The 24,094-nt window shown below is 41.1% G+C and overlaps 1 protein-coding gene across 2 annotated transcripts; it reads left to right on the top strand.

Moving 5' to 3' along the window:
- Window positions 1-2,888: 2,888 nt before the first annotated feature.
- SFPQ (splicing factor proline and glutamine rich) lies at window positions 2,889-19,713 on the top strand. 2 transcript variants are annotated; one of them, XM_081871907.1, is made up of 12 exons: window positions 2,889-3,728; window positions 5,876-6,064; window positions 6,187-6,488; window positions 6,604-6,699; window positions 7,757-7,953; window positions 8,681-8,765; window positions 8,967-9,084; window positions 9,332-9,380; window positions 9,463-9,584; window positions 17,695-17,742; window positions 19,087-19,156; window positions 19,623-19,713. In XM_081871907.1, exons 1-10 carry the CDS (start codon window positions 3,024-3,026, stop codon window positions 17,716-17,718), a joined length of 1,887 nt encoding a protein of 628 aa, XP_081728033.1. In that variant the 5' UTR covers window positions 2,889-3,023; the 3' UTR covers window positions 17,719-17,742; window positions 19,087-19,156; window positions 19,623-19,713. The 2 variants fall into 2 exon arrangements, with proteins under 2 accessions (XP_081728033.1, XP_081728032.1); XM_081871906.1 differs by having other exon boundaries at window positions 2,890-3,728; window positions 12,266-17,742.
- The last annotated feature ends 4,381 nt before the right edge of the window (window positions 19,714-24,094 follow it).

The following is a 24,094-nucleotide window of genomic DNA, read 5'->3' as shown; positions in this document are numbered from 1 at the left end:
CCCCATTAGCTAAAGTGGTGCTTCAGGTTAAGAACAGTTTCAGGTTAAGTATGGACCTCCGGAATGAATTAAGTACTTAACCCGAGGTACTACTCTAAACCCAGAGAGCACTCAATAACTGAACTGTTACTGAGCTGATGAGTCTCTCTTCACAAAAGTATCACTGCAATTTACAATCTATTAATAAAAACTAAACATTTTGAAAATACAAAAAGCAGCTAAATCTAAGGGTTTCTTTTTTAAAATAATGCAAATAAGCACCCAAAGCTGAGACCTTAAAAAAACTGTTGAAACAAAAATGTTGTTGATTTATGATGGAAACTACAAACAGTTGGGATTTGTTCCAAGGGCAGCCACACTGGAAGCTCTGCTCTGACCTGCTGTGGAGTGTTGGTTTTCTGATATTTTTAGGGACTTCAAGGAAAGAAATACTCTCCTACAAGACACAGTAACTAATGGTCATGTAAGGGGTAACATATAAAATATATAATAAATGAGCTCGTTAAAACGGTGTGACTTAAAACAGCCATTAAAGCAGTGGAATCAAGTCAGGGAATGTAGAAAATTATTGTCTAAACATGTATGTCTTCAAGAGCTGGCAGAATGCCTGTACTGATGGGGAGTCCCATAGTTCAGCAGGGAGAGCAGTCCACAACACGTGAAAAAGTCTGGCTCCTTGTTACCATAAATCCAGTTCCATATCCAGTGGAAATAAATCCCCACCAGCACTCATGATACTCACTTCAGGTATTGTGGCCATTGTCTTTAGTTTAGAGAGGAGAATAGGATGAGAGAAAACAAAGCAGGGGGAAAGGAAGGGGGCTGCATTGTACGACAGTTTCATTCTGAATTGCCTTGTAATTCTGTACTATAATTCATTTTTTAAATGAAGGTTCAGTGACAAAAACGAAGTCTGGAACTATGCTAGCCAGGAATGACTCTGTCATTGAGTCTGCCAGTGAATAAATAGTAGACTTAATGGATGAGAGTAATCCCACTTTTATCCCTCTCAGCAGCATTTAATCTGACTATTATACATTGCATCAATAGTCTTAAAAAGAAACCAGGTTTCCAAAGTGGTATAATCTATGATGAATCTTCCAGAATTTACATTTACGAGGTAGGAACCACTGGCAAATAGGAACCACTCAGGATAATTAAAAAGCCCCCCCCCTTACTGTCTTCTGGCAGTTAGTAAAGTTTAATTATTGCAGGGTAAATAATAATGAAGAGTTGTCTTTGATATGTAAGGCCTGCTTCCTTTTGTATTGTAACAATGTTGTTTTGCAACACCTTGATTTTAATTTGCAGCAAGCTGCCCACTTTAATGTGTAAGTACCAGAAGGGCAGATGGGTCAATATTGAAATAAATAACTGTTGCAAGGAAACAAATAACTGTTGTAAGGAGCATTTACAAACTGTTTTCCCCGCCCCAGAATGGGGAATAGCTGACCATCGCCTCCTGCAGCTGTGCTCTGAGACACCTAGTGGTAGGAACATTTTCTGTCCTTGGCTTATGCAGCCTCACCTCTGAAAAGGACCGTCCATTTTGTTTAAGCGCGGCCATCACCATCAGACTCATTCTGCTGACTGCTAGCATCACTACAATGTCAAATTGGCAATCAAGCAGGGGGAAATGCCTCCTGCTTAAGGTCAAAATTCCCACTATTACAGGGTCAGAACTCACAAACGTTTTGAGGATGCTTAGTAATTGGTAGTGTTTTTTTATAGAAAAATAGGTTCTGGTGCTCACCATGAAGTTGTTACAGTAAGTGCCACAATTTTTAACAACAACAAAAAAGAGGTGCTGGCACTGTGTACCACTGAGTACCCCCTTTAAAAAAATCTCTGGTAGTGACCATGCTGGGGGTTTACTTTTGAGCAATGGGGCCTAGTAATTTCACAGAAGGCCTACAATACAAACTTTTGCATGGGTTTGTCAGTTTCCCTCCTTCCCAAAGGACTCTGGATATTATGATTTTGTGAAAGAGGCGAGCAACTGCAAATGAAATGGTTAACTTTAGAAAATATGATAAATGCTAAAATTTGCTCTTTACGGTTGTTCTAGTCTTTTTTACTATTAGCTCCCTTAATTTGAAGCGTACAAATACAGTACGTTTTTCACCCAAATACAGAAGGGTTGTTGTGTAAGTTTGTTTCAAGCAAAAATGAGAGCCTTGTTGCATCCTAAATTGATTATGGCAGAAACTTTCCATCACATGCATGAGGTATTACCTTAAATTGCGCACACATGGATTGGCATGCGGTGGGGAACTGCAAGCAGGAACAGCAGGGCAAGTGAAAAAAGACCATGGTAGCAGTTTGGTGCTGGACCCACTTTAGCTATATAGCAGTTTTAAGATTACTATCATGACCACGTTAACACAGCATTTATGGGAATATAATGGTATCAGTTGCACAGCTATTCATTGTAAGATGCTCGTAATAATGAAACTGGGTTAAACCCATAGCGAACCACGTGGCACCCATGGCCTCCGGTTAGTCTGCAGCAAAGCTCTCTGGTATGCGCATAATCTGAACCTCTCTATTAGTTACATGTATTAGTAAGCCACGCCTTCTGCTGACCAAACGACCCAATCAAAGCAGAGAGAAGTTAACGGACGTTGCCCGCCTTCTATCTACCAACTCAAATGCCTATTGTATAATTTCCCAGTCAATCTTTCTTGTATTGCGCTTCACTATTGGTTTAGTGAATTGCATAGAGGAAGAAGCGGATTTTCCCTCCGCCCTTTTTTCCTGAGAGGGAAACAACTTGACAAACTGATTGGTTAACGTCCCCATCAATCCGACAAGGGCGATTGTTTATTGGATTGGCCGTGGAGGGGAGAAAGCGAGGCGGAGTTTGCGCTTGTACTGCGAGGCTATATAAAGGTGGGACAAAGGCGGCAGCGAGGCCGTTTTTACCTCAGCGCCTGCCGCCATTTTGATCTCGGCCGGACTCCGAGGAGGAGAAAAGAGTCGTGTCGCTGTACGGTACCACCCCAACCGCCACCATTTTTGCCATGTCGAGAGACCGTTTCCGTAGCCGTGGAGGCGGCTTCCATCGGCGCGGAGGCGGCGGAGGCCGAGGCGGCCTCCCGGGGAACCACGACTTCCGTTCGCCGCCGCCGGGCATGGCAGGCGGGGTGGGCCAGTCCCGCGGGGGCCACCACCACATTGGCGGTGGTCTTGGAGGCCCCCCGAAGCCGGAGCCTGCCAAGCCACCCAGCTCGGCCTCCACTCCGCCTTCCTCCGCGGCCTCCGTCTCCGTTTCCTCCAGCCCAGCAGCCGCGTCGCCTTCCGTGGGGCCCACCCAGAACCAGGTCGGCCAAGCGCCTCCGGTCTCTTCCTCCGCCCCCACTCCGAACTCGACCTCCGCTCCGGCTGCCTCCGCGGGGCTCCAGAGCGGCGGCCGAGGTGGGGATCAGCCGCCGTCTCAGCAGCAGTCTGCGCCGCCCAGCCAAAGTCCGGTCCAGGGGGGACCTAAAAAGGGTTCCGGTCAGTCCTCCGGAGGCGGCGGAGGACAAAGTGGCTTAAAGGGCGGGCCGGGAGGCCCCCAACAAGGAGGAGGCCCCAAGGGCGGAGGGCCCGGACAGCACCGCGGCGGCGGCGAGAGGCGCGGAGGACAGGGCCAGCATCAGCACCAGCACCAGCACCCTTCGCAGCAGCAGCACCAGCACTCGCAGCAACAGCAGGGTGCCGGCGGGGAGAAAATGTCGGATGCGGAGGTGGGTAGATTTGTGGGCCCTTAACAAGCCCTGTCATGACAGGCATTCGGGACAAGATGGCGGCTCATACGGCTCGCTATTCTCTCCTCGCCCTGTGCGGCGTTCCTCGGCGCCATTTTGATTGCTTGAGGTGCGCATGTGCAAGAGGTAGTAGTCTGAGAGGCTCCGCGCGTTTGCTTCGGGGGAGTGGGCGTGGTCATGAGTCGCTAAAAGAGGTGGAGTCGTCAGTGGTGGGATTGAATAGGTAAAACTCCCTCAATTTAAATCTTGTCAAAACAAAATAAAAAAATTCCTTCCAGTAGCACCTTAAAGACCAACTGAGTTAGTTCTAGGTATGAGCTTTCGTGTGCATGCACACTAATCTTGTGGTATCTTGGTTTTTTAAAAAATATGTCCACCCTTGTTCACATCTTGTCCCGAAGTTTACTTTGCCCCCAAATTCTTATTCCAGATTTTGCATTCTGTCGTAGCAACAGCAATGGGAAATCTTGCTCTTTAAAGGTGGCGCTTTAAAGCTGTTAACAATGAAAATAAAGTGACTGGAAGTAGTTTACGGATCTTAAGATGGGGGTGAGAGGACAGGCATTTAGCGCTACAATATACTTAACAAATGAAATGATTTGTTTTTTGAGATAGGCGAATACCAATTGTGCCTATTGCAGTTTGACAGGGAAAACACTTTTGAGTGGAGTGGGAAATCATTAACGCCCCAAAGGCTTTGTAGAAGTGTGATGGGTGTGTGAGTAAAGAGCAAAGGAGAGCTTGCATTATGGTTACTGATATGCTCTTACTAGTTCTTGAGAAATGTAGGCAGTTTAGCCCTACAGTGGTCTGGAGTTTTGCTCCAGATGAGGGGCTGCTGTAGAAAAGGCAGGAATTTGGCTTGTCATAGAAGTCTTTCTGTACTTGTGTGTACTTGTATTTATTCTAGCCATGTATTGGTGAACTCTGAAGAATGGTATTAACAGGATTGTTTCAGTAAATGGCATTTGAATGGACTGGAGCTTAAGTGCCTGTTTCTGTTTTGGAGGTGCTGTATTCACAGACTTGGGGATAGGGTGGGTTTGATAAGCTACAGTGGCCGTAAGGGGATAAAGCTAGTTTCCAAAGCAGGATTATACTACAGAATGCAGCATGATATGACTGAAATGTAAGCATTGACTGTAGCACGCTATGCCACTGATAAAACTCCAATTTATGTTGTGATAATTCTAGTGAGTGTACAGATCGTATTTTTAGTAGGGATAGTGTTCAATAAGGAAATTAATGCTCTTTTTGACAAATACTTTTGTCATGATTCTAATTTGGAAAAAGTTATTCGGTTTAGAGGAGCATATTTTGGTAAGAATTTGGTATGACGGGTGGAAAACTTTGAAGTACTTTGGAAATTGCAGTTGTCATAAAAAGACAGCATTGTGGCAGGCATCAATTAGAATATATTTCCTTTCCAAAAAAACGGACATACTGGAATAGGAGTTATTGAGTAACATGTACACTGATTGATTGTGAAGCTTAGTAGAATGGGAATGGAAAATGACTAACCAATAAAGCTGCTTGGTAGGGTTTTTTCCCGTCTAAGAGGAAAACTTGTTTATTAAAAAAATGCAACCATTGGTTATGTAAGCAAGGTGATAGCTTGGGGTGGGGCAGAAGAGTAGAACTGATTATTACAGATCGGTGTTCTGGTCTGGAAGGCACTGGAAGTGTGCAGTTTTGTAAATGTACATAAGAAAGGTAAGGAGTTAAAAGTAACTTGATTGTCTTTTAGAGCAGACATGGGGAATCAGGAACACACATACCCTGATGTTACTGAACCCTGCACTTCCTATCAGCCCCACCTACTATGGCCAATATAGTCAGGGATTTTTTTTTATATGTAGTTATAGATATTTGCTATGTATGTTTTTTGATATTTTTGATGTACAACGCAACTAAAACATTTGTTGAAAAGTGGTTTCTTAAGCCTTAAATGTAAGCAATAGGAGGTTATAGTTTAGCAAAATCTGGAGGGTGATACAGATTAGCTACCGTTATTCTTGGGAGTAGGTTCATATTTAGCTTAATATTTGCAGAGTTACCCTTATTCTGCATAGTTAGCAGTTCCTGTAAGCTTAGTAAATAAAGTGTGTCATTAATTGTATTTTTAGGGCTTTAAAGCCAATTTGTCGCTTCTGAGACGGCCTGGAGAGAAGACCTACACGCAGCGCTGTCGTCTCTTTGTTGGGAACTTGCCTGCTGATATAACGGAGGAGGAATTTAAGAGGTTATTTTCTAAATATGGTGAACCTGGTGAAGTCTTTATCAATAAAGGAAAAGGCTTTGGCTTTATTAAACTGGTGAGTGTCATTTCTATAAATTTTTCATATGTGTTATGCATAATATATTATTGCTTAACGTTCTGCATAGTTTGAAGGTTAAGAATTTAAAAGACGTAACATTTTTGTTAACCTATTCACAGGAATCCCGAGCTCTGGCTGAAATTGCAAAGGCTGAACTTGATGATACTCCCATGAGAGGACGGCAGCTTCGTGTGCGTTTTGCAACCCATGCTGCTGCTCTTTCTGTGCGTAATCTCTCCCCATATGTATCCAATGAATTGCTGGAGGAAGCATTTTCTCAGTTTGGCCCAATCGAAAGAGCTATTGTGATTGTAGATGATCGTGGCAGATCAACCGGAAAGGGCATTGTTGAATTTGCATCTAAGCCAGCTGCTCGGAAAGCATTTGAACGTTGCTCTGAAGGTGTCTTTCTTTTGACAACGTGAGTAAATGTAATAATTAATTGGAATTTGTGTGGTTATGGTAGTTTTTAACCCATTACATGCAACTTTAAATTTCCAGCAACTATTTAAAGTGTCTTTTGCTCTTACTTTTAGTACTCCAAGACCTGTTATTGTGGAGCCCCTTGAACAGTTGGATGATGAAGATGGTCTTCCAGAAAAGCTGGCTCAGAAAAATCCAATGTATCAAAAGTAAGCACATTTACCATTGATTTTACCATAGTTTTTTAAAAACTCTGGTTATTTGGGGGTCTGTCAGTCATGCCTTCTCAGTGATGTGTGTTTTCTGAACCTAAAAAGGCTTGAGAAATTTCCCATTTAGCTAAATGGATAGAGATCTGATTTGACATATTCATTTGATTGTTAATTTTGCTTACTAAATGCACATCATATTACATGATGTATCTGAAAAGTTTTGTTCATAGCTAAAAGTAGTTGAAGTGACATATATTGGCCAAAATTCAGTAAAATGCAATTAGTGTGATGCTGAAATTAAAACTTTATGTGGGATTACTCCAAGACATGGGAATTCAATAGCATACTTTACTCCATAATTGGGAAATTCTGAGGCTCCGTGGGCCAAGTCCTTGTCACAATCAATCCTGCACACCAAATTTGACAAGGTTTGTTGGATTTCAGACCTGTCAATCACATGATGTCACACAACATGATTGACAGGCGGGCTGTCTTAGCCACCCGTCAAAGCCTCTTTCTTACCACCTGGCCAGTGCTGCAGGAGGAGCGAGCAGCAGCATCAATTGCAAGCCCCAGCATCCTAATGAGAACAGAACTCAGTAACTACAGGATATTGGATTTATTAGAAAAGGAAACAGAAATTAGTGTGGCCTTGTTCGGAGGAAAACATCCAACATGTTACTTTAGATTCTACTTATCTATTTCAGTGGCTTATTAGACATGTTTTTGTCTTTAATTTTATTTTATGAAACAGCACCTTTATAAAAGTGGATAATTCTCTGCAGTACTTTTCCCATCCGATATTTCTGTTCATTTGTCCTAATCAGAAGAGTAACTCTCTGCAGTGTTTTTTTTAGCTGGTCCTTTTTTCTATCATATATTAATGGTTCTCAGTAACTATAGTGATACCAATCTAAAAATTCCTTTGTGTCCTAATTCTAAGTTTCCATATGGATTTTCACTAGTCCTGAATTTCTCATTTCTTCTTGCTGCTGACCATTTTGGTAAATCAGCTCTACTGTCATTATTAACTGGATTTTCAATTGGTATCTAGGGAGAGAGAGACTCCTCCACGGTTTGCACAGCCTGGAAGTTTCGAATATGAATACTCTCAGCGATGGAAGTCTTTGGATGAAATGGAGAAACAACAGAGAGATCAGGTGGAGAAAAACATGAAAGATGCCAAGGACAAACTGGAAAGTGAAATGGAAGATGCATACCATGAGCATCAGGCAAATCTTTTGCGCCAAGGTATTGTGCCAGTCATTTATTGATTTTCCACATCTCCTCCCTAGACTCAGAGTGCTTGCAAAACTTGCCTGAAGAGCATTATCAACGGAACTGAGGCCTTCTGAAGCCATGTGAGCTTTTCTGGGAAGAAGCATCTTCACCTATTGGTAAAAGGGTTCTGCAGAACCTTCTGGGTCCACTATTCCTACAGAGGCTAAATAAGCTCTGGTTCCTGCATTGCCGGGGTTGTGCTAGGCTGCTATTGGGGGATACCTTCCAACTCTATAGTGCTAGGATTCTGTGACCTACTATTGTATTCAAATATGTTATGCAGTGCAAAGTACATGATATCTTGCTGCAAGAGCTAACTGTAGAAATCTTTAAAGTACCTAAATCCCATTTACAAATGGAAGTGTATTGGTTGGAATGCTTCTTGGAGAGGCACTGCAAGATGTGAATGTTGTCCACTTCAGACCACTGGCTGGAAGTAGTTAGGTCAGTGCCAATGCAGTGTTTGCCCCATATAGGTATATATGCCATCATAAATTTGAGGAGAACAATGTGAGTTTAAGCAGGGGAACTAGACAGCTGGTTGTATTATGTGGGGGATAAAAATTTCACTGCTAAAACTTACTTTAGCTTAACTTCACACATGACTGCTTTTTAAAAAAATCTGATTCTGTCTTGGAATGAGCAAGATGCTTATTATGTATGGTGAATTGGTGATAATGTTAAATCAAATTTTCAGATCTCATGAGGCGACAAGAAGAACTGAGGCGTATGGAAGAACTTCACAATCAAGAGATGCAAAAACGCAAAGAAATCCAGCTGAGGTAAAACTACTTTTTTGTTTCATGTCTTGGAGTGCTGTTTATCATGTTTGTTTCTTTAATTGTGTTCAGATTATCATTGACGTTGGCTCTTTCAGCAAAGTTTGACAGTTTCATGATACTTAATAAGTACAGAGTTTTAAGTTTACAGAGATGCAGAATTTAGTGATATTCTGGAATCTAATGGATAATCTGAATTTTCAGACAGGAAGAAGAGCGCCGTAGGCGGGAGGAAGAGATGATGATCCGCCAACGTGAGATGGAAGAACAAATGAGAAGACAGAGAGAAGAAAGTTATAGTAGAATGGGTTACATGGACCCTGTAAGTTAGGGCTATGAGAATCCCAGTAATTAGTTGCCCAGGTGCTTGCACCTCATGTTTTGATCCCTAGGAGTTCAAAATACATTCTTGATTCTGTACTTGGAATTCTAAATTATTTCTGCAGTTTTGCTGTCTATTTCAGCAATCTCATGAGACATAGTGCTATCTTACTCTGATTTGTGTACCAAGAATGCAAAGCATGAAGTGTTTTACTCTTTCCTAAAACTCTGTATTTTGCTTTTTGTAGAGGGAGAGGGACATGAGAATGGGAGGTACCAGCACAATGAACATGGGAGGTAAATAATTTTTCAGTTAAACCTTTCACACAAGAATGATTGTAATCTATCCTGCATATAACCACCTGGATTTCTTTTATAGATCCTTATGGTACAGCTGCTCAGAAATTCCCACCTTTAGGAGGTGGTACTGGCCTTGGCTATGAAACCAGTCCTGGAGTTGGACAAGCATCTATGAGTGGCTCCATGATGGGAAGCGATATGGTAATGTATCCTGTGGCAGCTTGACTTCAATTCCAAACAAATTCCGTAGATGTGAAGCACCTCTTACCTGTTTTGATTCTAGGTGATCTGCATTTTGAGTTAGGCTTCCTTTTTCCAGAAGTGTGAATAGTGCAAAGCAAGGGGCTTGTTGGGCAATGAAAACTGAGCCATGTCTTTGCTTGGTATGGTGGGAGGTCTACTTAGACACTCCTGCTTCGGGTATTGCTCTAACAGTAGCTGGTTGGGTTTGGAGTTCTTTGGTTAAGCTTGGAAGGAATTCATCAAGTCATGTCTTTGGAAAAATTACAAGTTCTTGTTGTTAGCTTAATGAGCAGAAGTGGTCTGTCACTTTCTGAACTTGAGTTAACTGTGGGACATAAAAGTGATAGTGAAATACTTGTAAAATAGATGGAGGCACACTCTTCCAAGCCTAATTATAATCACTGCACCCTGTGAAACCCATACTTTTTACTACTTAATGCAGCTGATTAGTCACAGGTAGATAGTAGTGAGCAGTCAAATACAAACAGTATACCGTATTGTATTTGTTGGCTTCTGCCATAGCATGTGAACAAAGCAGTTCTTGCTCGGGGTAGGCAGGTTCTCATTGTGCGGTACTTCTTGATTAAGTTGCTTGTTGATGCTTAAAGGACAATATATAATTTGGTCACGATGTTTAGTTACTGCTTAAATTACCTTACTTAAGAGCCCTGTTGGATGAGATCAAAGGTTTGTGGCCAATCAGATGCATCTGGATGACCACAAGGAAGGCATGAAGGCAGTAGCGCTCTTTGAATTTGCTGCTCCCTAGCTAACTGGCATGTAGATGCATAGTGCCTCTGAATTTGGAGGCTCTGTATAGCCATGGTGGACTAGTAGATATATTGATAGACTTTTCCTCCATGCATTATGCCTGTACTAGTACAGTAGGCCTTGTAAAAATATGCAGTCACACTATATGTGTGGTATGGTCTCTGGGCCTGCTTTGAATAACGTAATGGCATGGCAGCAGTGCTCATAACTGGTAAAAAACAAATTCTGTAATCCAAGTGTAGTCAGTGCTGGTGTGGTGTACACATACACCTTAAGGGTATGCTCTAATCCATGATTTAAAATTCATGGCCAAGTGTGGGGACAAGATGAATGTGTGCATTACAGCTTTTTGCTCACTAAGATAAACTACTAGTACCTTGTGTGCCACTTTTTTTGTGGAAACAAAATCCCCCCCCCCCCCGGAAAACTAGTTCTTAAGATGGTGTCCTAGGAACTAAGTAACCTTGCAGTTTAAAGGATTAGTTTTAGGCTTCTATTGAAATCGTATAAACAGTGCATATGAAATACTCAAAAGTCTTGGAACTGGTGGTATTGCAAGAATGCTTGAAGTTCCAGTGGGCAGTGCTTTGCATGTAGCAATGTGCTGCCTTACCTGCTAACCTTTAAAAGTAGTCTTTCCTCACAGGATACGCTCATTCTTGGCCTTCGGGTATTTTAAAATAACCAGGAGGAAATTTTACTAGGGTTGCTTGTTTGCACACTAGGAATTCCAGACTCTTGGTGATTCCAAGATTGGATACTTATGCAAATCAGTGAAGGGCTCATGCATGTGATTTGTCATTAGTGATTTTTGTGGTTGGAGCATTCTAGGTTTTGGTTTGTGGGATTACTGGGGAGAAAACTGGGTGTGTATATGAGCCTTTCACAAAATAAATCTGCATGTGTATCTGGTTAAAGGGATTCATACAGTTAGTTTTCAAAGGAGCCATGCTGAATGAATTGGCTTCTAGAAAGCCTTTTTTGTATGAAAGTAGTTCTAGGTTTAACGTCACAGGACTAAACATGAAATATTTGATTCATTTCACTCTACTTGGTGCCTAATAGCTCAATAAAAGAAAATACAGCAGATAATTGGAAAGTTAACTGCTCTGCTTTATCCTTGTCTGAACTTTTGTGAATCCATGGGAAACCAATTGAAAGCGTTCAGTAACTGCAGAGTCATAGTGGACTTCTTGCTAAACCTCATGAGTTTAGAGCAGTCAAACTACTTAAAAAGCAAAAGGCTGTGCAAACAGTTCATATTACTTTGTCTTGGGTAGGTAAATATCATTAGGCTCATGTTATTCCTTGTTCTTCATTGGTGTCTTAACAACTTTTGCTCTCAGATTTCTGCATTTTCAGTAAGCAGACTGTAGTCTTGAGTCATGACAAAAAGAATGGTCTCATACTCTTAAACTGGTGAGTAGTCATCTGCTTTACATAAGATGACTCCTTTTGGGAGCTGAACCTGGCCGATGGCTAGGCTTACTTTGGGCCTTGTCGACTGACAACTTTGTGCTGCAGTACAGATGAGCAAAGTAATTGTGGCAGACTCCCAGAACGCTCTTTTTGAGACGAATTCTTAGATCAAACCTATACTAATGATTACATTTTTAGCACTTCAGGGAGATCTTTTTGCTGAAGCAGGCATTTGAGAATGGATCAAGTTGGGAACATACCTCAAGGCATGTATTAAATTAAACTAATTATTAAATTACCCTTTTTTCCTTTCTATGTTCCCGGTACCCTGTGGATCGGCTCAATGGTGATTGTATCGACGAACGTTGACTACGGAACCTTCTAAAATATATACTTAAAACACATGGACATCAACTACATATAATGAACTCTTTAATATGTTCTAATAGCGCCCAGAGCGATTTGGGCAGGGAGGTGCGGGGCCTGTAGGTGGCCAGGGCCCTAGAGGAATGGGGCCTGGAACTCCAGCAGCTTATGGGAGAGGGAGAGAAGAATATGAAGGCCCAAACAAAAAACCCCGATTTTAGATGTGACTTGTAGATTTTCATTCCAGTTTGTTTCGTTTGTCTTGTTTAGACACTACTTTTTTTTTAATTCTTGCATTTTAGTAAGAAAGCTATGTTTTTATGGATGTTAGAAACTTAATGACCTAGAATTTGTAAGTGGTCTGGGCAAGAAAAATATAATTATGTAATGCAGTGTTCAAAACCTAGCTTTTTTGATGTATAACGTCCCTACCTTGATGGCAGTGTACGGTGTGCCATTTGAATTCCCAAGTGTAAACTTTTTTTACTGTGCTAAAATAAATAGATTAAATGTAGCAATGGTTTTTATATCGTAAACGTTATCCTTCTTGGATCCAAGTATACAGAGCAAAGATGCTGCACCTTCCATTGTGCATACATTGTTTGAAATCTAATTTGGTGTCTGGCACAACATGACCTGGGTGCTGCTTTGCCGTAAAATGTCTTAATTTAGCTACTGACCTATCAATATGCAAAGAGACCTAATTAGATCAGTATGAAATAACTTAAGAGGTGGACTCACCTTGAAAATACACCTCTACGCTCGTTCTACCAAAGTTGCAATGCAGTTAGTGTTAAGGGATTTAAAGGCTTTAATTGCCCTGCAGTTAAGGAAGCACAGGCAATCTGATGCAGATACACAAAACTTAGACTTAGTCTTGAGTAAGATGGTCGGAAAAGGGAAATGTGTTGGCAGACATTTGGTAGTATTTGCTGCTGAGTATCTTAAAAGCATCTCCCATTTCAGGTTTCATAACATGGCTTGTATTGAACTTCTATCTGAACTTCTTTTAAAGGATTGTTCAGTGAGACATGCCCCCAACATGTTCAGTGTTATAAGACCTGGCTGCCCTATTTTACTGTTAATGTTTAATCAGAATGCTCAGAAAACACTCAGGATGGGAGGGTACTTGTATTTTATAACTCTTCTCGTTTGTGAACTGGAGTACAGAAATGAAAGTATCCTTTGTCGCTTTGGGGTTAATAATGCATAGTATCCTGCACTGTAGTAAATTTCCAGACAAACCTGATGCTTGAGGTTCTAAATATTAAAATTTGGAAGTTTTGAACCTCAGGCCACACTACATTTGGTGTTAAATCTAGTAGGGTGGTTGAATCTTTCATCCTTAACTTATTAAAAGACATGAATGAATTCAAGGTGTCCTGGACTCCATACCCTGATGGCACCTAAAATGCTGGGAGCAGTGTTTCCCAGTTCAAAAAATACTGTGGTTGATGAAATGAAGATCAACCTGCTTGGTTGGACCATTCTCTGCATCTTATTCTGGATGTCTATTCAACAATTGACTATTACAGCTTTTAATTCTTCAAATGTGTTACTCTGTTTTGGCAATAACGGGCTATCTGTAATGTGTTTGCAACAGGAGCAGATAAACCTTGGTGCCATCAATTATTACATCTTGATCATACAAACTATGAGCACAAAGCTCTGTGCTATTCAACATTTTAAATGCAAGAATGCTGGGAAATGGTGGTTAAGGCTGCTGGATGATTGTTTAGTGTTTCAGTTGGATTGAGCTACATTTCCACAACCTTTCAGGAAGTTAGATCCAAAACCAGCTGCTATAGGAACAGTAGGGAAATGTTTAACTTGCAGTTCTTGAGCTGGATACCTGTGTAGATAAACCCTTGTATGCAGGTCAGTGAAACGTAAAAGTTCAGCTTCATTGCCATTTGATATTAGGGGCTCAGTCACCTGCAGGTCATTTTCTGAAAAGGGTGTTCATGTGACACCCACTGGAAGAAACTCAGATTGACAGTGGTGGGGTCTCTGGACGTGGACACTAATTTTCAGTTTATTTTTCAGATTACATGCCATTTTTCCTTAGGATGCTGGCACATACCCTAAACCATGCTCTTTTCTAGTACTGTAATCTTGAGGAGTGAAGGAGGCTGATGGTCCCATTACCTTCCTAAGGTTCATTTCTTGTTTCATTCTGTCTAAATCTAGGCTGATGTTAAATCTGGACAGATATAGTGAGCTGCAGTTTATTCTTTTACCTTACCTGGCAAGTCTTGACAACTGCACATTTAAATACCTGTATAGTAGTTTGACTTCAAAGCATATTAAGCAGGACCCCAAGTACCAGCAAATTAATTGATTCTGAGTTCTCATTGAATTGGGTGTTCTATTTAGTTTTTATCTTTTTAAAAATGTGTTTTAAACACTTCTTTAGGCTTACATGCAGGTCCTTTTTGAGCAGAAGAGTGACTATTACACTTCTGCATGCCCACTATGCTTTCAGTCAACAAAAGGGCCTCCGTACAAATTCCTCTATCTTCCCATTTTCTTATACCCCTAGCATGCTATAACCACATCCTTGCCAGTTATAATGAAAAACTGAATTTATGTTTCTGTGCGTATTTTGTGGTATCTGCTTTTTTTAAAAACAACTTCTTGGCATCTCCTGGGCAACCACTTGTGGCAGCATGCTTTTTTCTGGAGTTTGAGACTGCAATATGACACTGTTTAAAAAGTAGTGGCCTGCTCCATAACAGCACTTAGTCAGCATTTTCGCAGTGCATAACTGTGAGGAACGTAGTACCACAAGTGGACATTAGGACCTGGAAGTAGTATTCCTGCTTGCTCCGAGATTCTCTTTGTCGCCTGCATACAGGTAGGTAAAAAGCACTATAATCTAACTTGGTGACTTTCTGTGTAATCTTGCTGTGGGAGTACTCTGGCATCACACTTCTGACCATGGGATTTCAGTGCAACACTACTCATACTGTATGATGCTTAGATTTGAGGCCTAACCTGCAATCAGCATTAGGCAAGCTAACCGTGATGCTGAGATGTGTGCCTCAGACCCGTGATTCCTTCGTGCATATGACTTTTTTCCATCTTTACTGTTTACCAAAAAGATTCTTAGAGATCAATGGGGATGGGAAACGGAGTACAACTCGTAAATATCTACTCAAGGTCCTGTTTGTTGCTCATAGGAATAAGTACTCTTAATACATTTTACACTTTCATGGCAAAATCCACATTTCAGCCCTTTATTGGCTAGAAAGCTATATATTCATATGTAACTTGCCCTGGTTGCTGGTTGGGGAGTGGTGTTTTGTAACTTTAGTGGTTAGTTATGTAATGTGTTTGGGTGGCTGTGGAATAATGGCTGTGGAATTTGTTCAAATGATACACTGAAAAATCGAGAACTCCCACTTCTCATGTTCCATATACATCTTACCAAAAAGGTGTAGCTTCTTCTGTTTCATTGATGGTGAAAATACATAATGGGGTTACATACCTAACATGTATTACCCTCCAGGTCTGTTGGCTTTGTTTGCTAGGTAGTTCAATATTTTGTGTCTTAAAAAAAGTGTTTCCATCTGATCTGGCACAAGAATTAGAAATATTTTACTTTGGGCTGAACTGTGCTTCTGTCAAACGTAGGTACTGTATTTCAAGGACTTTAATAATTGAGCAGGATTCATTAATGAATCTTGCATATAGCAGCAGCAGTCTCAGACTGGATAAACATGTCTTCTGTACTTTTAACAGTTTGCCACCGAAAAGTGTGTGTGAAATACTGGTATGAGCAGCATATGCATTGTGCAACTAATTCTGCCCAAGCTTAAGCTAGATTTCCAAAGTCTAGTGATAATAGTTCCACTAGGAATGCAATAAAACAACTGCAATAGCTGGATTGCAAATATGTACCAGCCACAGTACTCTGTTTTGACCAGTATGCCCAGGGTTTACTTGGTGTGGGATGATAACCAGTAAGTGTGGATCTCTGCATAATTGGGTTTAATAGATATTTCTCACTTAGACCAGATGAATTGGAATAAGGCTGTGGGGTACATACTTAAATGCAGTGACAAACAGAAATACAGTACATATCCTAGGCAGTAACTCGTCTGCTGAAAATACCACTTTGTCAGAGTGGCATGATAAATAACAAAGTGCTTGCATTGTATTCCATTTTTAAACTCTTCATTCTGGTCTTTGAATACTTTTGATTTCTTACAAAAACTGACTTAAGAGCTCAGAAGTGTGGTGCCAGAATACATTATGCGTAATCTGCTAGGCGGTTCCGATTACTGGTGCTGTCAGGAGAGAAGCACTTCATAACCTTGTGGGGGAGGGAGGCTTTACTATACTGAGTGTGCAAAGCTTTTATTGGCTGCAGTCCCTCCCTGATAGCTCAACAGATGTTTGAGGATAGTTCGGCATTCAAACAATATCTGCTAATGATCTCCAGCTAATCAGGAAGGCCTATAGGCACTCATTCTAAATGGAGCCCAATATGAAGAGACTGTGCTTTTTTAGGTTTGTTTGGACCATTGGTTGTTTTCCACCATCACAGCTAGCAAGGTTGGAATCAACAGGTCAGTTGCAGATCTGCCTTTATGCCACTCACTGGGGTTAAGCAAATGCTGTGAGGGTGGTGGGATTGGGAGGGGGGAGGAGAAAAGGGAGACCTTTCCCACTCTGGATTGTTGCATTAGCATGTGCCTATGAAAACCCATGGTGGTGTATATAAATTCCCCTCAGACAAAACTTGCATTTAATCCCTGTACAATGTGAGATGTAGGAACGGATGACGGAAATAGCTAGTGATTGAAAAGAACATAAATTTGTGTTGCTCTATCCTAAAATGTGTGTTCCTTCCATTTTGCAAAAGTACTAAGCTAAGATGTGGACTTGAGGAAACTGGCACATTGGCTGGCTGGCAGTGTCTCTTACCTCTTAAAGGGCTGTTTTAAGAGTTAGTTACAGGTGGAAAGGTTGTCTTTTCACTCGCTATATGCCCTTAATGAGACTGAAAAGGGACTTGGGGGGAATAGAGGGACAACTGCAGAAAAAAAGCTAGAAAGATTGATAAACAAATTCCAATTTCTGTTGTGAAGATTTCAGGAGACATTTAGACTGGCCTTCCTTTAGTTCAAAGGACTATTTGCTTCGGGGTTGGGGGTGTATGGCAACAATTCAGAAAAGCAACCACATAGTTGAATGCAATGGCTTTGCATCTGCACGTAAGGGGTAACATACCTCTGGCTGCATATCCTTATGCTTAGGTTGGCAGTTGGGATTTAATTCATTCAGACTAGTTGTGTTTGTTCACTATAATGTGTTTCAATATTTGAAATAAAGCATTCAGCTTCTACTTGTGCCCCATGCTACTTCCCAACAACTGAATATTGATAGAATTTGTAATTTCCCCTCAATTTACTATTCCATACACTTTATGTTTAAACTTAAAACTTTGTTTTCAGAAACTCTGCAGTCTGTATTCCCTTAGTAACTTCCGTTCTTATCCTTATAGGTGAAGGCAATACCAGCTGGGTGAAACCAGAGTGCTTCTGCGTATGAGGTAAGACTCTCAAATGAATGCATTTTCCTGTGACCAGGTGCTAAACACTTAGGGATAGGGGCTGTTGATTGCTGAGATCAGACTTAAATGTTAACAATGATTAAGGATTATTGGAGAGCATCTCCATCATCCGTCTACCCTTAAGATGGAGGAATCCACCTATGCAGTCCTGCACCTTCTTTCACCTGCACCATGGGCTGCAGGATCCTGCCCCTTAGCTGATTTCCACTGTGTGTTGTGGAGGTTTGACCTTTCCTTCTGGTATAAGCAAATAGATGGGGTCACAGAAAGAAAAGGTGTTTCTGCCTGCTTTTGCTTTGACTGCCCACTGCTGGTATGTAGCCCCCAACCATTTCCTCTGAGGAAAAATGCAGCTCTTTATTTGAAGGGTGTCTACCCAATATACCTTATGTAATCTTTATCCTTCCTGTTGCGCTATCTTGTTTCTTCCCTCTGACTTTGTCATTGGCTAGCAACACTAGAGCCGAAGAGGTAGCAAGTTTCTGTCTATTGATTGGTGCAATTTATGTACTATGTACTTGGTGTATGGTACAGAATACTAGCTCTGGGGTTTTTTTCTTCACTTGATAAGGGCAAGCCAATTTTCTTAAACCGATCAACTATGGTTTCAAATTAACAAATATACAGTGATGTCTGTGGTGTTTATTCATAAGTAAGCCTTATTGTGCTAAGTGAGACTTACAAACTTAAATAAATGATTTGCTATCTATCAGAAAATTTGTAGCATTAAATACGGAGTGGAAAAGTGGCTTTTACTTGTGCATTTGGAAATGGCTACTTAGTTGGCATTTTATGTTTGTAAGTCCCCAAATCAAGACACAGGTTGACCCTGATTTTAGAATTATTATTATGTATCACTTAAGAAATATCCTGTAAGGGAGTCTCCTGTGTTATGCTGGTTCGGGAAGGTAAGCAAGAAATTCTAATTGTTAGCTGTGGCAAAAAAAACCCCCTAAGCTATATACTAGCAAAGATCAGGAAATTCTCGCTTGATGCTAATAAAGTTACCTAAGGTTTCTTTAATGGTATATTTGTATAAATGGTAGATCTTTATTCTGTGACTTCCTTTGATTACATTAATTGTCCAATATTGAATGTTATTACTACAATGAATTGATAACTAAAATTCATTGTATTGGAAGCATTTTCTTTCGAGTTAGAAGTGAAAAGAGCCAAGAGTCCCTTGCCTAAAGAAGTGAAGTTTATCCCACTGTTAGCCAGTACCAAATTACCCTTAACGTGCCTTCAGTGAAAAGCTTTGAAATAATGCCTATTTGGATTTTTTCTTAGTCATGTAGTAATTCAAACTTTACTTTTTTACAGTAAGCATTAGCCAGTAGGTCCCAGCACGATTGAATGAAGGAGAATGGAAAACCGTAACTATGCTATAGAGGTATGTAGTAGAATAGCTGCAGCTAAACTTTAGGACATTTTTACTGTAATAATTTGTTTTTGTAAGCAGCCATTTTCTAAATGCATACTTGGCATTACAGGACAAATGTGTTAGAAGGAAGAAAATTGCCTATGTGTAAGTTAATACTAATTCAAAACTATGCATGTGAAAATGCTGATAAGCATACAAACGATGCCACTCAAGTAGAAGCATCTTTCTGAACAGTGTTGCAGTCCTGTTACTCTGGAGGGGAAAATAGAGAGGTTCAGAATCTGGTAATGTAGCTAAAATGTATGTTTCTCTTAATATACTTGCTGTGTTAATTTGTATCTGATATGCCAGGTTTTGATTTAATATTAATACAGTAATAGCATCACTGATGTTTAGCTGTTAAAACTTTGCTCTTGTTTTAGCTGTTGAATGCATACTGTTTCCTAGTGCTAAGATTCTAACTTTTATTCCACAGGAGAAAGAAGCTGTTCCTGCATTTCGAAGGAAAGTGTACAGGGCTTCAGTTGCAGTCTCTTAAATTTTCAATAAATTATTCAAACTTTGAAGTGTGATTACTCTCCTTTATAAAAAGTTCATGCAGTGCTCTAATATAATTTGAACTCCTTGAAAATAACAGATCTGGAAAAAAATTGATTCTCACTCTTGTTTATCAAGGTTTAGAAGTGCTAAACTTGAGTTATGTACTTTAAGTGAAAATCTGCTTCTAGAAGACTGAGTGGGACATGCTTAGGATTGTACTAGTAGAGGAAGTCCCACTGAATTGATTTGCAGAATGCTACAGCATGGTTACCAACAAGAGTGTGGTACCCCATCAACATACTACAACGGGATGCCTATTTGTTACTAGGCCAGGTTCATAGTTTTACAATTGATATATAGATTGGGAACAGTTTAATTAAGGGATTGCCTTGCCCCATACGTCACAAAGGAGCTACTTTTGGTGTCAATAAGACACCAGGGAGGCACACTGCTATATTGTGCTAGACACTTGCTGAAAACTTTATTTCAGCAAGTCTGCCTGCTTCAACAGTCATGCCGCGCACCCCCCCCCCAAAAAAAGAACCTTGGGAATTGTTAAGGGTGCTGAGAGGTGCTATTAGACCTCTTACAGAGCTACAGCTCAGCACCCTTGACAAGCTACAGTTTGCAGGTTTCTGTGGGGGAAATTAGGACTCTTAAATGTGCTCCTAAATCCACACTGACTAGGGACTCATTACACCCATATCATACATTTAAAAGCACTTGGATCCATTGTGGAAACTGAACTACTGTGAATCAGTTTGGATCCAGGTCTCTGGAACCTCTTGCACTTCTAAGTTACATATACTCTTTCAGGAAGAACTGATTGCCTGCTGTGTGCAAATGGGGTCTCCTGTGAGCCTAAATGCAGCAAGATTGATGTTAAGGAAGCAAAGCAATTAAAATAATTTCCTCATCGTTGCATGGGAGTAGACCATTCCTGTGAGCTGTTACTGGCATGGGTTGACAGTGCTTGCACCAAGAAACAAAATTTTGGTTTGAAATTTTGCCTGTAATCTTAACATTTAGTAAATTCCTCATACAACCCTTCACCATCTGCTCATTAAAGAATAGTGGGAGATACTACCTTGTACAGTGGAGATTCTCCCAACACCATAACATTCAAGTTGACTTAATAGGATGTGTTTTGGTGCAGCAGGGGTAGCCTCATGCTCTGGTGACTGGCTGTCTGAAATACTGTGATATGGGGTTGCCCTTAAAGATGGTTCAGAGGCTGCAGGTAATGGAGGATGCATCTCCTAAGTGGGACATCCTGATGAGACCATATGTCACTGGCCCTGAGAGCACTACATTGGCTGCCAGTGAGATTCTGGGCCAAAATTAAGGTGTTAGTGCTAGCAGATAAAGCCCTAAATCAGGCATAGGCAAATTGGGCTTAGATGTTCTGGGACTACAACTCGCATCAGGACCAGTGGTCAGGGGTGATGGGAACTGTGCCCTAAATCCAAGTACTTGAATGAGTATCTTTTTCAGTTTCGACCATCTCGGACCCTACAATTGGCAGGTTGGGCCTTTGTGCTGGTGCCACAAGAGGGGGCTGCTTGGTTGGTGTTGACCTGTGATGGGGCCTATTCACTGGTAGTTCAGTATTTGTGGATTGCCCCTAGTATAGGGTGGTCCAACTTTCCGTATCAAGTGGGCCACAAGAATACTTGGACGTGGAACCCACATGCTGCACACTGCAGGGGTGGGGTGGGGGAGTATGGCCAAGATCTGATGCCTCGCATCAAGGCTCTGGCAGGGTCCTAGAGCCCTCCTATGTCTTCCCCAAAGCTGGGAAAGCACTAGCTCTGCTTTCAGAAGGTGGGAGGACTGTAGGACACTGTCAGCACTTATGCCTCGGTCTCAAAGCCCAGCATCTCACCAGGCTTTGGAAAGGCAGCAACGGGCTACCAAAAATGGCATTGGGGTGTATGCAGCCCTTGGGGATGTGTGTTTGATCATCCTGCCTTAGTGAGATGCACCTTCATAGGCTTTGAAAACACCTCTTTATCCAGGCATTTTATGACTAAATAACCATGTTCCTGGCAGCTCTTGAATTATTGGACGAAATAATGTTTTCAGTTCTCTACAGTGTTTTAACTCTTATTAATTTTTTTAAAAATTAAGAATGTGTTTTTATAATGCACTTAAAATTTTTTAGCTAATGTGTTCATCTTTTAAATTACGAAATATCAACAGAGAAACACAGAACTTTTCAGGTTGTGTTTATTGAATTAGTCCCACAGCATCCCCTTTGTTTTTAATGAAAGCCCATTTTTAAAGTTTTTCTTTTGGGAAAGTTAAGCAAATTCCTAATAAAATGGGTTGGTTTCCTGATGTATTCTATTTCTGAAGGCAATCAAAAACACAGCCCCTTCCTTACGCTTTGATATTTTTGTGCAAACTGAGGCTTTTCTCCCACTTCCATTCATGTTAGACTATTTTCTGTTAGTGCCACGGCCATTTCTCTAGGGGGGAAGGGCTCCTGTTACAAAGCCTGTCTGCAAAATTAACCCCACACTGTTGCTCATAAATACTGTATAGAGTTCAAGTTTTGAATTATTGATCGTCAAACTTAGATCCGATGGAAACAAAGAGGAAAAAGCAGCTGGGGGTCATTCATAAATAAGACTGCAGTTGCCCTGCTCATTAAGGAGCCTAACCTGTCTGGTAGCGGTAATGAAGAGAGACTACAGTGCCGATATTGTTTTTGTGGGCACAGGGAGGGCTCCACTGATTCCATGCCTACCTACACGCTTTTCCCATCTTGGTAGTTACCAGCCTGGCAGCTGGAAGTTAATGGAGAAGTGCAGCCGACTCCTTCCTCAGGTGAGTTTTCTTCTCTTACTGCTCTTCTGCCTTCTGAGAAGCCTTGAGGTATAGCTATACATTTCCATTTTATAAAATGAGGAACTTTAGCTTTGCCTGCTATGTAAATGGGTGGTGGTCAACCAAGACACAAAGTTTCAAGGTAAAAAAGTTGACACAAATTATCATGCAGCAGTATGGAAACAATGGTTGAGGATGTGTCCCAGGGTTTTGGCAAACTGCAGCGCCACTGAATTATAAACTTAAGCCATTCAAAATAAAATTGTCTATAACTTGATTCTCCTGGATGATCATGGAGTACTAATGAATAGTAGCTCCCTACAATAACAAAACCCTGGTAAATCTTTGCTTTGGGAAAACTTGCAGGTAGCTGAACAGAAAACAAGTTCAGTAAGCAAAGCACCTGCCTTGTGTCCTTTAGCCCTAGTTTCTCATTTGCCTCCTCCCCACAGTACTCCTGCTTCTCAAATCTAAATTTCAGAGCAATGCGTCTGTGACATTCAGGTGGAGCAAATGCATTGCCGGTAGGGATGTCTGGTTCAATACTCTGCCCCAGTTTCTGGAGGATAAGTTGTGTGAAAGGTATTTTAGAGAAGGGGTAAAAAACTAGTGGAAGACACTCAACACCCATCATTCCTAACCCTTGGCTATGCTGCCTTAGGCTGATGGGGTCCAACAGCATCAGGAGGGCACTGTGTTGACAATCCTTGCTTCAGAGGAACCAGTGGTCTGGCTTTGTATAGGACAGTTTTGATGGAGACCACTGATGAAAAAATGCAGGGATGTATATTAGCATATATTTTTTAATGGCTGCTGCAGTGTTTCCATCCAAACTGTTTTAATGATGAAAAGTGAGTGCACAGCCTTCATTATTTAATAGCTATATTTAAGTGCAGTAGGCAGAGTTCAGGATTAAGTAATGGCTTTTAGGTTGTCAAAAAATGTATTTATTGTTTATTTTGGAAAGTACCGGTATCTGGCCCTTCAGCCAATAAGGCTCCCTTTGCAGCTTACATACAGTCCCTACCCGCAGGCTGCTAATCTAAAAAACCATGACACAGACAAGGAAAATGGGGCAGGAAGGGAAAAGGAAAATAAAATGCAAAACTTGGGCACCAATTTCTAAACAGGTGCTCTTATAATGATCATCTGGCACCGTGCAGGGGTAAGAGGTGCCTGGTGGAACTGAGGCTGACTGTTGAAGGGAGACGAATTCTGGTGTTGCTGCTTAACCTAAACGAAAATTAGCAGTAGCCAGACTTCTTGACAAGTTTGCTGTTTATCATGCCTGAAATAGGAGGGTGCACCAGTAGATTTGCACAAAGATTGTATAACTTACAGAGCTTTGGACTCCCATATTCCACACTCTTCAGCGAGCTCAGACTGCATATTTCCCTGTTTTATCCTTGCACAACAGCTCTGTGAGGTAGTCTAGGCTGAGACCTGGTGAGTGACCTAACGCCACCCACTGATCTTTGTTATTTGAGCAGGGAATCGAACCTATGTCTCCATTGTCTGGAGTGAAGACACTTACTCCTAAACTCTATATTGCCATCTTCTCTGGGTCTACCTCTG

The sequence above is a fragment of the Podarcis erhardii genome (assembly GCF_964252035.2).
Source record: "Podarcis erhardii genome assembly, chromosome: 7".
NCBI classification, from domain to species: Eukaryota; Metazoa; Chordata; class Lepidosauria; order Squamata; family Lacertidae; genus Podarcis; species Podarcis erhardii.
This window is presented reverse-complemented; position numbering and strand designations above follow the sequence as displayed.